This window comes from Ranitomeya imitator, chromosome 10, assembly GCF_032444005.1.
Source record: "Ranitomeya imitator isolate aRanImi1 chromosome 10, aRanImi1.pri, whole genome shotgun sequence".
Lineage (NCBI taxonomy): Eukaryota > Metazoa > Chordata > Amphibia > Anura > Dendrobatidae > Ranitomeya > Ranitomeya imitator.
In genome coordinates this window covers 136,498,381-136,516,487 of record NC_091291.1, presented here as the reverse complement: position 1 = coordinate 136,516,487, position 18,107 = coordinate 136,498,381, and the positions used below count along the sequence as shown (strand labels likewise).

General features: G+C 41.7%; 1 protein-coding gene across 1 annotated transcript; it reads right to left on the bottom strand.

Annotated features, from left to right (window-relative positions):
* Window positions 1–2,034: 2,034 nt before the first annotated feature.
* LOC138651013 (indolethylamine N-methyltransferase-like) lies at window positions 2,035–12,798 on the bottom strand. The gene is made up of 4 exons (XM_069740932.1): window positions 12,582–12,798; window positions 10,213–10,420; window positions 4,810–5,089; window positions 2,035–2,603 (listed from the first exon to the last, which is right to left on the bottom strand). The coding sequence occupies exons 1-4, from the start codon at window positions 12,730–12,732 to the stop codon at window positions 2,460–2,462; spliced, it is 783 nt and encodes a 260-aa protein (XP_069597033.1). The 5' UTR covers window positions 12,733–12,798; the 3' UTR covers window positions 2,035–2,459.
* Window positions 12,799–18,107: the final 5,309 nt, after the last annotated feature.

Here is an 18,107-nt window from a genome sequence, read left to right as displayed (position 1 = left end):
GGGCCTTCTGAGTTTCCTTCCACAGGTGACGAGGTTAATTCGTTAGCTGGCTGCTCTATTTAACTCCACTTAGATCATTGCTCCATGCCACCTGTCAATGTTCCAGTATTGGTCTAGTTCACTCCTGGATCGTTCTTGTGACCTGTCTTCCCAGCAGAAGCTAAGTTCCTGCTTGTTTTTCTTTAGTTTGCTATTTTTCTGTCCAGCTTGCTATTTTGATTTTTGTCTTGCTTGCTGGAAGCTCTGGGACGCAGAGGGAGCGCCTCCGCACCGTGAGTCGGTGCGGAGGGTCTTTTGCGCCCTCTGCGTGGTCTTTTTGTAGTTTTTTGTGCTGACTGCAAAGTTACCTTTCCTATCCTCAGTCTGTTCAGTAAGTCGGGCCTCACTTTGCTAAATCTATTTCATCTCTGTGTTTGTATTTTCATCTTTACTCACAGTCATTATATGTGGGGGGCTGCCTTTTCCTTTGGGGAATTTCTCTGAGGCAAGGTAGGCTTATTTTTCTATCATCAGGGCTAGCTAGTTCCTTAGGCTGTGTCGAGTTGCATAGGGAGCGTTAGGAGCAATCCACGGCTATTTCTAGTGTGTGTGATAGGATTAGGGATTGCGGTCAGCAGAGTTCCCACGTCTCAGAGCTCGTCCTATATTATTTGTAACTATCAGGTCATTCCGTGTGCTCTTAACCACCAGGTCCATTATTGTCCTTACCACCAGGTCATAACACTAGACCCTAACTAATATCATAGCAAAAGGGCACTGCTATAGGGAAAGGTGTGCCACTTGGTTGTTTTTTCCTTTTGGTTTTGTTGGAAGCAGAACATTGCTCTATGAATGGCCTATTCAAGAGGTAAGTATGCATGTTGGTGGAGAACGTGCAGATGTTGCATGAACTGTCTGAATGCCTAACCCAACAAAAGACTTGTTAGAATAAATTAATTACAATGCCAGTCTTTATTCAGTACAATACTTTTTTGAGTGCTTCCCCTGTTGCAGAAAATGACTTTCAGTCTCAGGAGTGGCCACTATATCTGGCCAATCATACAATATGTCCTAAAGAACAATGATCTTCAGAATCTTGAGGCAGGGAGAAGGCTGATATCCGTGGGCAGCATGGTTGCTCAGTGGCTAGCACTGTATGGTGGCTTAGTTGTTAGCACTGTATAGTGGCTCAGTGGTTTGTCTTGTAGCCTTGCACAGCTGAGGTCCTGGGTTCATATCCCACCAAGGACAACATCTACAAGGCGTTTGTACATTCTCCCAATATTTGTGTGGGATTCTTCCAGATTCTCAGGTTTCCTCCCACACTCCAATGGCATACTGAGATGGTGAGCCCTATAGGAACAGTGATGATGTCTGTAGAGCACTGTGGAAAACAATGGTACTAGATAAGCAAGTAAAATAAATAAAATAAACTTGTGGATCTCCTATAATGAAGATATCACCAGACCAACTTGCTGCCCCAGAGAAAAGAAGGGAAAGTGGCAACTCTTACAAAAGGTAACACATTTTTTTTGCATTTACTTCCAAAAAAGTTAATTTTCTTTTTATTATGATTATCATTATGATTATTATTGTTATGCCTCCTTCTCCTCCCTTATTACACCTTCATGAGTAAGAGAGTCTAGTCTTGACCTTGATTGCAAATGCTCAAACCTTCCCATGGGTCATTGAGATCAACCAACACCATTATTTTTTTTCTAAATGGCTACAAACAACAAGTGATAGCCAATATGTAGCTTCCAAAATCAGGATTTCAAAGAAAAAATATAAGGAACAACGAATGTGCTGTGAGAAAAGAGGTCGGAACTGCTAAAAGCTGTAAAAGGGAGAAAAATTTAAGTGCTGGAAGGGTGTCAAAGTATATATAAGCCTAGCGGCTGGCCCTGGGTTAATATGGCCCTGCTTATGTGCAGATACTTTCACATGATAGATCCAACTCAATATAATTATTACTCATAAATCAAATCAAATCAGTAAAACTTGGAACCGGTAAGCTGCTAAAATTTTACCAAAGTAAAGAACACAAACAATTAATTAAGATATGCTTCGCTTTATTTCATTATTCATATGAAGCAGATGGAAACAGAACAGCAAATAAGATCATTGAACAAGCTGTTAGCCAGCGTATTGCTCTACACATACTCTTCAGACTGTTACCTTATACACACTTTTTTTGTGTTCATTTAAAATATCAGGCATTCACTAATGCTCATCTGAATTTTGCACCTGTATGACATCTTTGGTAGAGTAAACCATCAGTGCCTCTCTGCATCCCGCAGTGAATTGGTGTTTTAATCAAATAGAAATATATTTATCCTGTACGTCTTAAACAGCAGCTCTTATACTAAAGGCTAAGCAGTTATATTTTTATTCCTTTATATGTATCTGTAGGTTTTTTATGATTATTCATCTTTTCAGCTTTTTTAGAAACTCTTGGCATACAGACCTTATTTATGTTTCTACTTCTCTTTGTGAGCCACAATGAATAGCATGCCCTTGTAGTCAGTAAGGTCGCTCACAACTGTTCTCTTCTTAACCTTACAGGTATCAATAACAAACCCTATTCCAACTACAGCGTTCCTGGAAAAATCCTCATCATATTTACATAACATAGTAACATAGTTAGTAAGGCCGAAAAAAGACATTTGTCCATCCAGTTCAGCCTATATTCCATCATAATAAATCCCCAGATCTACGTCCTTCTACAGAACCTAATAATTGTATGATACAATATTGTTCTGCTCCAGGAAGACATCCAGGCCTCTCTTGAACCCCTCGACTGAGTTCGCCATCACCACCTCCTCAGGCAAGCAATTCCAGATTCTCACTGCCCTAACAGTAAAGAATCCTCTTCTATGTTGGTGGAAAAACCTTCTCTCCTCCAGACGCAAAGAATGCCCCCTTGTGCCCGTCACCTTCCTTGGTATAAACAGATCCTCAGCGAGATATTTGTATTGTCCCCTTATATACTTATACATGGTTATTAGATCGCCCCTCAGTCGTCTTTTTTCTAGACTAAATAATCCTAATTTCGCTAATCTATCTGGGTATTGTAGTTCTCCCATCCCCTTTATTAATTTTGTTGCCCTCCTTTGTACTCTCTCTAGTTCCATTATATCCTTCCTGAGCACCGGTGCCCAAAACTGGACACAGTACTCCATGTGCGGTCTAACTAGGGATTTGTACAGAGGCAGTATAATGCTCTCATCATGTGTATCCAGACCTCTTTTAATGCACCCCATGATCCTGTTTGCCTTGGCAGCTGCTGCCTGGCACTGGCTGCTCCAGGTAAGTTTATCATTAACTAGGATCCCCAAGTCCTTCTCCCTGTCAGATTTACCCAGTGGTTTCCCATTCAGTGTGTAATGGTGATATTGATTCCCTCTTCCCATGTGCATAACCTTACATTTATCATTGTTAAACCTCATCTGCCACCTTTCAGCCCAAGTTTCCAACTTATCCAGATCCATCTGTAGCAGAATACTATCTTCTCTTGTATTAACTGCTTTACATAGTTTTGTATCATCTGCAAATATCGATATTTTACTGTGTAAACCTTCTACCAGATCATTAATGAATATGTTGAAGAGAACAGGTCCCAATACTGACCCCTGCGGTACCCCACTGGTCACAGCGACCCAGTTAGAGACTATACCATTTATAACCACCCTCTGCTTTCTATCACTAAGCCAGTTACTAACCCATTTACACACATTTTCCCCCAGACCAAGCATTCTCATTTTGTGTACCAACCTCTTGTGCGGCACGGTATCAAACGCTTTGGAAAAATCGAGATATACCACGTCCAATGACTCACCGTGGTCCAGTCTATAGCTTACCTCTTCATAAAAACTGATTAGATTGGTTTGACAGGAGCGATTTCTCATAAACCCATGCTGATATGGAGTTAAACAGTTATTCTCATTGAGATAATCCAGAATAACATCCCTCAGAAACCCTTCAAATATTTTACCAACAATAGAGGTTAGACTTACTGGCCTATAATTTCCAGGTTCACTTTTAGAGCCCTTTTTGAATATTGGCACCACATTTGCTATGCGCCAGTCCTGCGGAACAGACCCTGTCGCTATAGAGTCACTAAAAATAAGAAATAATGGTTTATCTATTACATTACTTAGTTCTCTTAGTACTCGTGGGTGTATGCCATCCGGACCCGGAGATTTATCTATTTTAATCTTATTTAGCCGGTTTCGCACCTCTTCTTGGGTTAGATTGGTGACTCTTAATATAGGGTTTTCATTGTTTCTTGGGATTTCACCTAGCATTTCATTTTCCACCGTGAATACCGTGGAGAAGAAGGTGTTTAATATGTTAGCTTTTTCCTCGTCATCTACAACCATTCTTTCCTCACTATTTTTTAAGGGGCCTACATTTTCAGTTTTTATTCTTTTACTATTGATATAGTTGAAGAACAGTTTGGGATTAGTTTTACTCTCCTTAGCAATGTGCTTCTCTGTTTCCTTTTTGGCAGCTTTAATTAGTTTTTTAGATAAAGTATTTTTCTCCTTATAGTTTTTTAGAGCTTCAATGGTGCCATCCTGCTTTAGTAGTGCAAATGCTTTCTTTTTACTGTTAATTGCCTGTCTTACTTCTTTGTTTAGCCACATTGGGTTTTTCCTATTTCTAGTCCTTTTATTCCCACAAGGTATAAACCGCTTACACTGCCTATTTAGGATGTTCTTAAACATTTCCCATTTATTATCTGTATTCTCATTTCTGAGGATATTGTCCCAGTCTACCAGATTAAGGGCATCTCTAAGCTGTTCAAACTTTGCCTTCCTAATATTTGAGCAAATGGAACTTGTCTTTCCCGATTGTAATATATGTTGCATGTAAGAGTGCTACAATAATGAGGTGTCCTTCAGGTTTCAGCAACTTTGAGACCTTCCTAAGATGATTTTTAAATTCATCTTGATTTTTGCTAATAAATTCTAAAAACCAGGCAATGAGGATACAATCCGCTGGTGGTAGAGCTATCGGTTCTACAATATTTTCTTTCTCAAGGTTACATTTCACAACATGTCGAAGGGCTGTTCTCACTTTTCCATCTTTGTCCTGAAACTTGTCACTAAAATAAATGGAAACATGAAGAATGTAATTGCATTACAGCCATTTTGAATAGAAAAGCATTAGGACTAGGTGCCCATAAATTCATAGCCATGAGTCTGACCAGACGTGTCTGACCATCTTAGAAATTGCATTTTTAAATTGCAGTTTTTTAATTGCTATGAATTAGACTAGAATTCCATGGGGCATTTGAGCATTCATCACTGCTGTACTTTCATCATCCTCATCACCACCTGTATCCTCTAATCAAGCTGTTTTGTCTACCCACAGGTATGCTGCTGTCCATCTACTCTGCCTTTCCTGCAATGTGTGTTTATGTGAACTGCATATAATTCCCACCTGGTATGCTGCTGTCCATCTACTCTGCCTTTCCTGCAATGTGTGTTTATGTGAACTGCATATAATTCCCACCTGGTATGCTGCTGTCCATCTACTCTGCCTTTCCTGCAATGTGTGTTTATGTGAACTGCATATAATTCCCACCTGGTATGCTGCTGTCCATCTACTCTGCCTTTCCTGCAATGTGTGTTTATGTGAACTGCATATAATTCCCACCTGGTATGCTGCTGTCCATCTACTCTGCCTTTCCTGCAATGTGTGTTTATGTGAACTGCATATAATTCCCACCTGGTATGCTGCTGTCCATCTACTCTGCCTTTCCTGCAATGTGTGTTTATGTGAACTGCATATAATTCCCACCTGGTATGCTGCTGTCCATCTACTCTGCCTTTCCTGCAATGTGTGTTTATGTGAACTGCATATAATTCCCACCTGGTATGCTTTGCTTACCCATTGTTTTCTATCCATTCCTATTTCACTTCCCTTGCTTCTTCCTTGCATACCTGAGTGGCCATCTACCCCACCCCCTCTTTATGACCTGGCTTAACTGTGAACATGTGCTCTAGACACACACGCCCACATCCTCCCTCTCAGCTGTGAGCCCTTAGGTGCCCATAAATTCATAGCCATGAGTCTGACCAGACGTGTCTGACCATCTTAGAAATTGCATTTTTAAATTGCAGTTTTTTAATTGCTATGAATTAGACTAGAATTGGACTGGAATTGACTGGAAGGTAAAGGAATAGAAAACCACTATAATGTTTCGGTTTCTTTTCACATTCACCCCCATACTACTCTATTTCTTCCTATCTCCTGTAGTCCCTCCACCCAGTAAAGAACTAGTCATTTCTCCCTCCATCCTCCCCAGTCATCTCACCTCCTCCACAGAACTATTCCTCCACATACAATCCTTTCTCGCCAGGCACACACGGCCACATCATGACCTATCCAGCTCACACCTTCTAACGCTCTGTCTGCTGCTCCTCATTGCTGGCGACATATCCCCAAATCCTGGCCCTCCTCATCACATCCCCACACTCATTTCTAATCCCCTGCCACGATCCTCTACACGTCCTCGCAACCACAGTAACCTCATACCCATTCATCCTGCCCCCACTCCCCCAATTTCCCTATCTGGAGCACTATGGAACGCACGCTCTGTCTGCAATAAACTTCCATTTATCCATGACCTCTTTATCAATAACAAACTCTCCTTCCTCGGCATCACTGAAACCTGGCTCACCCCTTCTGACACAGCCTCCCCTGCGGCACTCTCTTACGGTGGCTTCCACCTTTCTCACACACCCCGCCCCAGCAGCAAGCATGGCGGAGGAGTTGGTTTTCTCATGTCAGATAACTGCTCCTTCACCCCAATCCCACTGCCACCCTCAGTTACCCTCCCTTCCTTTGAGGTGCACTCTGTGCGCATCTACTCCCCCTCCAACCTCCAACTGGCTGTCATCTACCGTCCCCCAGGGCCAGCCACCACCTTCTTCGACCACTTCACCACCTGGCTACTCCACTTCCTCGCCGCTGACATCCCCACTATCATCATGGGCGACTTCAACATCCCCATTGACACTTCCCTCTCAGCTGCCACTAAACTTCTATCTCTCACTTCCTCCTTTGGCCTCACTCAATGGTCTTCTACAGCCACCCACAAAGATGGTCACACACTGGACCTCATCTTCACCCGCCTCTGCTCCCTATCTAACCTCTCAAACTCACCTCTTCCTCTTTCTGACCACAACCTACTTACATTCTCTTCCCTTTCCACTCCTTGTCTACAACCCCCACCCCACAAACTCTCACACCCTCGCAGAAATCTTAAACACCTTGATCTTCACTCACTCTCTGAATCCCTCCTCCCTCTCACAGACATAAGCTCCCTACACAATGCGGATGATGCTGCCGCTCTATATAACACCACAATAGCTGCAGCTCTGGAATCTCTTGCCCCTCTCACACATACCAAAGCTCGCAAAATCAACAGACAACCCTGGCACACCAGCATGACAAAAGAACTGAGGCGAGCTTCCAGAGCTGCTGAGCGCAGATGGAAAAGATCCCACTCCATCGAGCACTTCATCGCATTCAAACAGTCCCTCACTGCTTTCAAAACCATGCTCGCCACAGCAAAACAAACCTACTTCTCATCTCTCATATCCTCCCTGTCTCACAACCCCAAACAGTTATTCAACACCTTCAACTCTCTCCTCCGTCCCCCAGCACCTCCTCCCTCCCCACTCATCTCAGCTGAAGACTTCGCCTCATTTTTCAAGCAGAAAATTGAGAACATCAGAGACAATTTTAGTAAACAACCCCCAGAACCCTTCCTCCCAACTACCCAGCCCTCCACCTCCAAAACCAACTTCTCCACCATTACAGAAGACGGACTCTCCACTCTACTCTCAAGATCGCATCTCACCACCTGTGCACTTGACCCACTCCCATCCCACTTCATCCCAAACCTCACCACAGTCTTCATCCCAACCCTAACCCATCTCTTTAACCTATCACTAACAACTGGCATTTTCCCCTCAAGCTTTAAACATGCCACAATCACACCTATCCTCAAAAAGCCCTCTCTTGACCCATCCTCTGTATCTAGCTATCGCCCTATATCACTTCTCCCCTTTGCCTCAAAACTACTGGAACAACATGTCCATATTGAACTGTCCTCCCATCTATCTTCCTGCTCCTCCTTCGACCGCTTTCAATCAGGCTTCCGGTCACACCACTCCACTGAAACTGCCCTAACTAAGGTCACCAATGACCTATTAACCGCCAAGAGCAAGCGACACTACTCTGTCCTCCTCCTCCTGGACCTGTCCTCTGCCTTTGACACAGTGGACCATTCCCTGCTGCTGCAGACCCTCTCATCCCTTGGCATCACAGAATTGGCCCTATCCTGGATCTCATCATACCTAACTGACCGTACATTCAGCGTCTCCCACTCACACACCACCTCCTCACCTCGCCCCCTATCTGTCGGAGTCCCGCAAGGTTCAGTTCTAGGACCCCTGCTCTTCTCCATCTACACCTTTGGCCTGGGACAGCTCATAGAATCTCACGGCTTTCAGTATCATCTCTATGCTGACGACACACAGATCTACATCTCTGGACCAGATATCACCTCCCTACTAACCAGAATCCCTCAATGTCTGTCTGCTATTTCATCCTTCTTCTCCACTAGATTTCTAAAACTTAACATGGACAAAACAGAATTCATCATCTTTCCCCCATCTCACGCGATCTCCCCAACGAACCTATCCATTACAGTAAACGGCTGCCCACTCTCCCCAGTCCCACAAGCCCGCTGTCTCGGGGTAATCCTTGACACTGATCTCTCCTTTAAACCACATATCCAAACCCTTTCCACTTCCTGCCGCCTCCAACTCAAAAATATTTCACGGATCCGCACATTCCTAAACCAAGAATCTGCAAAAACCCTAGTCCATGCCCTCATCATCTCCCGCCTTGACTACTGTAACCTCCTGCTCTGTGGCCTCCCCTCTAACACTCTTGCACCCCTCCAATCTATTCTAAACTCTGCTGCCCGACTAATCCACCTATCCCCCCGCTATTCCCCGGCCTCTCCCCTCTGTCAATCCCTGCACTGGCTCCCCATCACCCAGAGACTCCAGTACAAAAGCCTAACCATGACATATAAAGCCATCCACAACCTGTCTCCTCCATACATCTGTGACCTCGTCTCCCGGTACTTTCCTGCACGCAACCTCCGATCCTCACAAGATCTCCTTCTCTACTCCCCTATTATCTCCTCTTCCCACAATCGCATACAAGATTTCTCTCGTGCATCCCCCCTACTCTGGAATGCTCTACCACAACATATCAGACTCTCGCCTACCATCGAAACCTTCAAAAAGAACCTGAAGACCCACCTCTTCCGACAAGCCTACAACCTGCAGTAACCACCGATTGACCAAACCGCTGCACGGCCAGCTCTACCCTCACCTACTGTATCCTCACCCATCCCTTGTAGATTGTGAGCCCTCGCGGGCAGGGTCCTCTCTCCTCCTGTACCAGTTGTGACTTGTATTTTTCAAGATTATTGTACTTGTTTTATTATGTATACCCCTCCTCACATGTAAAGCGCCATGGAATAAATGGCGCTATAATAATAAATAATAATAATAATAATAATAGGACACAACAGTTAGAACTGCACTATTGGTTTTCAATTTTTGGGAAAGGTTTAAATTTAACCAATATTATTGCACTGCATTTTAGTTTTGAAAGCTGTATTCACAGTATGTTTGGGTAATAATGTATGATGCATGCCCTGGGAGCTTCACTAGTATACGTAGTATACACATACTAAAAGTATCCATAAGCCCGCATTCACTCAACGGGGACTAAAGCAATGCAATAATATTTTTCAGCAAAAATTTTACTGCATTCAAAAGAGTGGAAAACTGCACAGATGGTGCTTAAACCTCTGCTTTGGGCAGAGGGGGAGGGTATGTAGGAGAGCCAGGTGGGATGGAGTCTCGTTATTGCTTTTCTTTCTTTGGAAAAAGACTGTACTTATGTGATTCTCTTACTCTTACCTCTAACTCAAATGTGATGTGATCACAGCATTACTGTGTCATTTAAGGAGAACCCAGTGGTTAAAAATTTTCAACCAAATGGCTAAAAGTAGACCTTTTTTCTGACGGCTGAAATTTCATTTCAATAGATTAAGATTTGAAAATAGGGTTGGTGGAAGATATACAATATGTTTTCATTTTGTTTGTAGAATACCAGTGCAATATGTTTCACCTTTTTCCTTCTATATCTGCATGATGTTTCGCAGCATGGTCCCACTCAAATGCTCCTGTTCGTTCATGCATCCATCTGTTCAGCTCCATGATGCATCTGTCATTGGTCTTAAGCATAATTATGTGTTTGAAGAATTCACAGACTGCGTATAAGTGATGAATTGCAGAACTAGCACTGAGCTCAATCAAAGTGTCTCCTTTAATGTGACCTGCAGAAAAAATGTCTGAATATTGTTATATGCATACAAGATGAAAAGTCATGATTTGTCATTATCTATACGTCCACTATTCTTCTAAAAAGGTTATCTAGTGCATGAACAACCCCTTTTTAAATGAAGTAGACCCCTTGTAAAATAAAAACACCTACAGCTCATCAGTGGTTACTCATGGGCTGCTGCGTTGTCACTTCCTTTGGACAATTGTTGGATAAATGCAACAAGAGAGAACACAGCAGCCCAATAATGGCTGCTGGTTGAATGCTGACCTCACGTGGCATAACAAATGTCATGGGAGAATCACTGCCAACATTGCTGGAATGTCACCAGTCAGGAAGTTGAGTATATGGTGTTTTTTCTTTTAAAAAGGGACCACTTTATTGTAAAGGGGTTGTCCAGGTAGTAAACCTCTCCTTTAAGATTGACAGCGAAGAATAAAACATAATTTTCTAGATTTATACCTCTAACCTCTTCCAACCCATGAATATAAACTATATCCATTTACTGCGCTACTGGATGATCTATAAACTATTAAGACCTGCTATATATTTACTACACAACTGGATATCTGAATTTGATACACGATGATGTGTTGCCCTCTTTATGCACTGAAGATGGCACGTTCCCTGAGTTTCTCCAGCAAGATGGTGCACCACCACATTATGGGTGTCAGGTCCGAGCATTCCTACATGAACAGTTTTCTGGAAACTGGATTGGTCGTCGTGGGCCAGTTGAATGGCCACCAAGGTCTCTCGATCTGACCCCCTTAGACTTTTATCTTTGAGGTCATCTGAAGGCAATAATCTATGCTGTGAACATACGAGATGTGCAGCATCTGAAACAACAGATACTGGAAGCCTGTGCTAGCATTTCTTTTGCGGTGTTGCTATCAGTGTTTCAAGAGTGGGCGAAGAGGGTTGCATTGACAATCCAACACAATGGGCAGCACTTTGAACACATTTTATAAGTGGTCATAAACTTGCAAATAACTCAAAGTTGGATCCCAAATGGCCGACTTCAAAATGGCTGCCATGGTCACCACCCATCTTGAAAAGATTTCCCCCTCACATATACTAATGCGCCACAAACAGGAAGTTGATATCACCAACCATTCCTATTTTACTTAGGTGTATCCATATAAATGGCCCACCCTGTATATATATATATATATAAATATATATATATATATATATATATATATATATATATATATATATTCTGCATCATGACATCTGTAAAAGTCCTATCTATCGAAATATGGCCCCATCACCTGTAAAGATTACAAGCAAAATCAAAATGACAGAATTACATCTTTTCGGTTTTCAGAACTCTACAAAAATAAATTCAGTAAGAAGCAATCAAAATCATGTCTGCACAATTAAAAACATCAGCAGATCATGCAAAAAATAAACCGTCACCTAGCTCAATCGGTCAGAAAACGAAAACATTACGAGTCTTGGAAAATGTCAACACAAGCGAATATTTTTTTTTTATAAATTTTGTAATTTTTGTCACCATTTAAATTAAAGAAAAAAAAAAGGCAAGTTTGGTGTCACAATAATTGTATTGACCTGGAGAATCATATTGGTGAGTTATTTTTTTCACTCTGGATCGATGTATACAACAGCGTGTTGAAGTTCCAACCAATATCCAGCAACTTCGCAGAGCCATTGAAGAACAGTGGACCAGCATTCCACAGGCCCCAATTAATATATCAATAACCTTATCAACTCTATGCAAAGGAGATGTGTTGTATGGCGTCAGGCAAATGGTGGTCACACCGGATACTTACTGGATTTCTGAACCCCAACCCCCTCCCCCCCCCCCCGCAATTCAATTCCACAATACTGTAAAACTGCACATTTTAGGGTGACCTTTTATTGTGGCCTAAAATGTACCTGTGCAATAATTGTAATGTCTAATCAGCATCTTGAAATGCCACATCTGTCACGTGAAGGGATTATCTTGGCAAAGGAGGATCTCACTAACAATGATTTAGGCAAATTTGTGAACAATATTTGAGAAAAAAAATGGTCTTTTATTGCACATAGAAAAAGTCTTAGATCTTTGAGTTCAGCTCATGAAAAATGGGAGCAAAAACAAAAGTGTTTCATTTAGTTTTGTTCAGAATAGAAATATTAATAAAAATACATACCCTCTGCAAAAGTTTTTGTAAGATTTTCAAGGGGAAATATTATGGAATCCTCTCCAAAATCTATTTCAGGTTTATTTGAAAAATAATGTTCGAGATTTTGTCTGGTATCAAAGCCATCTTCATGGTAGATCTTATAGTTACAGGAATCCATTGTGTAATCTTGTGTTCACGGTTGAGTTGTTTGTCTCTACCTGGCTCTTGAGGTCTTTATATAATTTGCAACGCTTGTAAGAATTATCAGGTGATGAGTCCTCATCTTATCGTATAGAGTCATGGGACTGTACATTCACGTGGAATTTGTATGATCTTTCTATAAACAAATTGGTTTTAGAGTATGCGCAAACAAGGTTTTGTTCAGGCAGGCAAAACTGTGAAATTTTTCAAAGAAAGACGCTTCAGGATACCAGGGTGTTTTTTTCCTGAAGTGTCTTTTTTTAAATTATTTTTGGTTGTTCTCAAAGCACTTTTTCCAGCATTTTTGGGGGCATCTTTTCACTTACTTTATACAGATTTTATTTTGAAAAAAAAACTTTATTCAACAACGAAGAAACCGGTTTAAATTTTTTAATCAAAAATGATGACGAAATGCTATAAATATGCCCGACATCTTCAGGGTGTCTCTTGAACCTTGCTATTGACTTGTGTCAGAGCAGAAAATACCTAGAGAATGATCTTTTCATTTCTTTTACTCACTGAACTGCTTGCTCACACCCAACGTGCACCAAACATCTCATTAACTTATGTGAATAGAGAACTATTTTTGGCAAACTCAGCCATGGATTTAGACACTTAGGCTGCCGTCACACTAGCAGTATTTGGTCAGTATTTTACATCAGTATTTGTAAGCCAAAACCAGGAGTGGATGATAAATGCAGAAGTGGTGCATATGTTTCTATTATACTTTTCCTCTATTTGTTCCACTCCTGGTTTTGGCTTACAAATACTGATGTAAAATACTGACCAATACTGCTAGTCTGACGGCAGCCTAAAGGTGCAATCAATTTTTATAAGGGCTATGTCTGCCGCAAGGTGCTGAGCTTTTTTTGATCTGTCATTTTGTGCTGACAGACTCCTTTTAATATTTATTACTACTGTGTTATGATTCCTCCTCATAGTTTAATAAGTAGCAGCTAAGTAACTCAATCTGGTGTAGAGGTGTGCTGAGCTGTCAGTATTATGATAGACAGGTCAGTCATCCAATCTGAGGCTGCGTGCTAAGCTGTCAGTGTGGTGAGTGCTGGGTTTCCTACAGGTGTCTCCTTTCTGGAATGATTCCCAAGCTATTTAGTTGGCTGTCTGCCTCTTATCTCTTCCGGGTGTAACTTTGCTCAGTTTGGTATGTGTTTGCCCTGTCCTTTGAGTTCTAGTATTTTGATCTTTGCTGACCGACCCTGGATTTGCGATTGACCATCCGTTTGCTTATCCCCTTTGTCTTGATCCACTGGCTTCTTGGAATTCTGACCCAATACTGTGTCTTGCAAACCTTTCCCTCACCCCTCGGATTATGATGTACCCTCCTAGTTTTGACCTCGAACTTTATGACTTCCCCACCTCATGGCGTGTCCATAAGTAGTGAATAGTGTCACATTACAACTGGCCTTGCGTTTATCTTTTTCACCAGTATGGATCCTGTTTACACGCTCTGTGAGCAGGTGGCAAACTTGACGCAGATGATTCAGGAACTGGCTAAGGAATGCCAGCGTCTTTAATCGTTGCAATATCAGTTGCAGGGTCAGATAATTAGTTGACTGAAAATTTCCTATAGCTTTCTTCTGCCATCAGTGACTGTGACATTGGTTCCTTCTGATGTACAGTTGGCCTCTCCCAAACCTGTAATGGCCCTCTCCAATGCATTTTCAGGAGAGAAAAAAACAGTTTACGGTGCTCATAGAGAGCTGTAGACTATTTTTTACCCTGCAACCTTCGTCTTCAGGGGATGAGTTCCAGCGGATGGGCATTATCACATTTTTGACACCTTAGGCTTGATGCATGATGGACCCATCAGAATCCAGGTCGCTGAGGCAAAGATCGTGAATCGGCCACAGGGGGGCCACACTGCTGAAGACTACTGCATCGAGTTCTGGCAATGGTCCACTGAAGTTTTATAGAATCACGCATTACTCAGATGCAAGTTCCGCAAAGGTCTTTATGAGCTTCTTAAGGGCACTCTGGTTCTTCATGATTCCCCTTTCTTCTCTTGTGGAGGTAATAACCCATGCCATATGGATGGACCGTAGAATCTGTGAGAGACAGGGTGCCTGTTACACTCCTTCAGAGCAGGTTCATTTACTGGATCTGGAGCCATTAGACGTGGGAGTTGTCAGTTTTCAGGCTGTGAAGAAAAGACATAGATAAGGTCATGGAGTATGTCTATACTGTGGTTTCGCAGGACATTTTTTACAGCACTGTCCAACTCACCCTCAAGCGAACAAGCCGTCAGGAAAATGCCTAGGGGTATGTGCACACGTAGAAATGGTCCACTTCGGATTTTTCCACAGCGGATTTAATAAATCCGCAGTGCAAAAACACTGCATTTTTACTGCGGATTTATCGCAAATTTACAGCGGATTTTTTTGCGGTTTCCACTGCGGTTTTACACCTGCGGTTTTCTATTATGGGACAGATGTAAAACCGCTGCGGATTCCGCACAAAGAATTGACATGCTGCGGAATGTGAACTGCTGCGTTTCCGCGTGTTTTTTTCCGCAGCATGTGCACTGCGGATTGCGTCTCCCATAGGTTTACATTGTACTGTAAACGCATGGGAAACTGCTGCGGACCCGCAGCGGCGGAAACGCTCTGAATCCGCAGCAAAATCCGCAGCGTGTGAACATAGCCTAAATCTGGGTGATTGTTGAGGGGGTAACCCTGGCTCCAAGGTGCCTTTTTTCCGTTGATAAAGTACTGCTTAATATGATTTTGTCCTCAAAGAACCAGATATTGCCAGCATTAGTTTTCATAGACTGAGAGTCTGCAGCTAACTTTATTAATTTTGGACTGGTTCTGAAATTAAGATTAGGGACAGTTAATTTGGAAAAAAACATTCAAATTTTTGCTATTGACAAAACACAGCTGCTTCAGAACTTTGTTAAACGAATAATGGTGGAATTCATGCTTCAAGTGGGAGCACTTCATTCTGATTCCATCTCCTCTTTTGTCTTGGATAATATACCTGCTGGGGTGATTCTGGGGCTTCAATGACTGCTTCCTCACAATCCTGTTATTGATTGGCGTCAGAAGGCGATTGCTATAGGGAATCTGTCACCTAATTTTGGCCCTATAAACTGCAGCCACTGCCATTAGGGGCTTATCTACTTATCTTACACCAGTCACAAACTAGAGTAAGGTTTGTGGTGTAAAGAACGCTACCACTAGTTATGAATTTGATAAGCGGGCTGACACCCCTGTTCTGAACCAACTCCGACCACTTTGTCAGAGCTCGGTGAAAATGGTATAAAATACATGGATGTGCAACAATTTTGCAACTTTTCAAAGTTTTTTGAGCCAAATTTCTAGCATGAAACCTTTGATAAAACTGTGGCATAAGAATGTCCCCTAAAATTAGACAGGTAACCTCAATATTTATAACACTACTATTTGGCACTTCGTTGACTTTTTGACATCATGTAATCATCTGATGTCTTATGATTTCTTTTGTCATTAGAATGAATGATTTTTGTTTAACCCCTTAGTGACAGAGCCAATTTGGTACTTAATGACCGAGCCAATTTTTGCAATTCTGACCACTGTCACTTTATGAGGTTATAACTCTGGAACGCTTCAACAGATCCCTCTGATTCTGAGATATTACTTGCGATTATTTATGAAAAAAACGGAATTATGGCGAAAATTTTTAAAATTTTGCAATTTTCTAAATTTGTATTTCTATGCCCTTAAATCAGAGAGATATGTCACAAAAAAATAGTTAATAAATAACATTTCCCACATGTCTACTTTACATCAGCACAATTTTGGAAACAAAATTTTTTTTTGTTAGGGAGTTATAAGGGTTAAAAGTTGACCAGCAATTTCTCATTTTTACAACACCTTTTTTTTAAGGGACCACATCACATTTGAAGTCATTTTGAGGGGTCTATATGATAGAAAATAATGAAGTGTGACACCATTCTAAAAACTGCACCCCTCAAGGTTCTGAAAACCACATTCAAGAAGTTTATTAACCCTTTACGTGCTTCACAGAAACTGAAACAATGTGGAAGGAAAAAATGAACATTTAACTTTTTTTGCAAACATTTTAATTCAGAACCATTTTTTTATTTTCGCAAGTGTAAAAACAGAAATGTAACCATAAATTTTGTTATGTAATTTCTTCTAAATACGCCAATACCCCATATGTGGGGGTAAACCACTGTTTGGGCGCACCGCAGAACTTGGAAGTGAAGGAGTGCCGTTTGACTTTTTCAATGCAGAATTGGATGGAATTGAGATCGGACGCCATGTCACGTTTAGAAAGCCCCTGATGTGCCTAAACAGTGGAAACCCCCCACAAGTGACACCATTTTGGAAACTAGACCCCTTAAGGAACTTATTTAGATGTGTGGTGAGCACTTTGAACCCCCATGTGCTTCACAGAAGTTTATAACGTTGAGCCGTGAAAATAAAAAATCGCATTTTTTCTACAAAAATGATCTTTTTGCCCCCAAACTTTTATTTTCACAAGGGTAACAGGAGAAATTAGACCATAAAAGTTGTAGTGCAAATTCTCGATACCCAATATGTGGGGGTAAACCACTGTTTGGGCGCACCGCAGAGCTTGGAAGAGAAGGAGTGCCATTTTACTTTTTCAATGTAGAATTGTCTGGAATTGAGATCGGACGCCATGTCGCGTTTGGAGAGCCCCTGATGTGCCTAAACAGTGGAAACCCCCCACAAGTGACACCATTTTGGAAACTAGACCCCTTAAGGAACTTATCTAGATGTGTGGTGAGAACTTTTAATGCCCAAGTGCTTCACATAAGTTTAGAATGCAGAGTCGTGAAAATAAAAAATATTTTTTTTTCCACAAAAAAGATTTTTTAGCCTCCAAGTTTTTATTTTCACAAGGGTAACAGGAGAAATTGGACCCCAAAAGTTGTTGCCCAATTTATCCCGAGTACGCTGATGCCCCATATGTGGGGGTAAACCACTGTTTGGGCGCACGGCAGAGCTCGGAAGGGAAGGAGCGCCGTTTTGGAATGCAGACTTTGATAGAATGGTCTGCGGGCGTTATGTTGCATTTGCAGAGCCCCTGATGTACCTAAACAGTAGTAACCCCCCACAAGTGACCCCATTTTGGAAACTAGACCCCCCAAGGAACTTATCTAGATGTGTGGTGAGAACTTTGAATGCCCAAGTGCTTCACAGAAGTTTAGAATGCAGAGTCGTGAAAATAAAAAAATATTTTTTTTTCCACAAAAAAGATTTTTTAGCCCCAAGTTTTTATTTTCACAAGGGTAACAGGAGAAATCGGACCACAAAAGTTGTTGTCCAATTTATCCCGAGTATGCTGATGCCCCATATGTGGGGG

Excerpts from the sequence above, each read along its gene's own strand:
- LOC138651013 (XM_069740932.1), bottom strand. The coding sequence starts at position 12,732 with ATGGATTCCTGTAACTATAAGATCTACCATGAAGATGGCTTTGATACC. Across the intron at positions 5,090-10,212 it reads GCAGATATAGAAGGAAAAAG|TGACAAGTTTCAGGACAAAG; the intron begins GTGAAACATATT and ends CATTTATTTTAG. Across the intron at positions 2,604-4,809 it reads AAGACAAGTTCCATTTGCTC|AAATATGATGAGGATTTTTC; the intron begins AAATATTAGGAA and ends ACTATGTTATGT.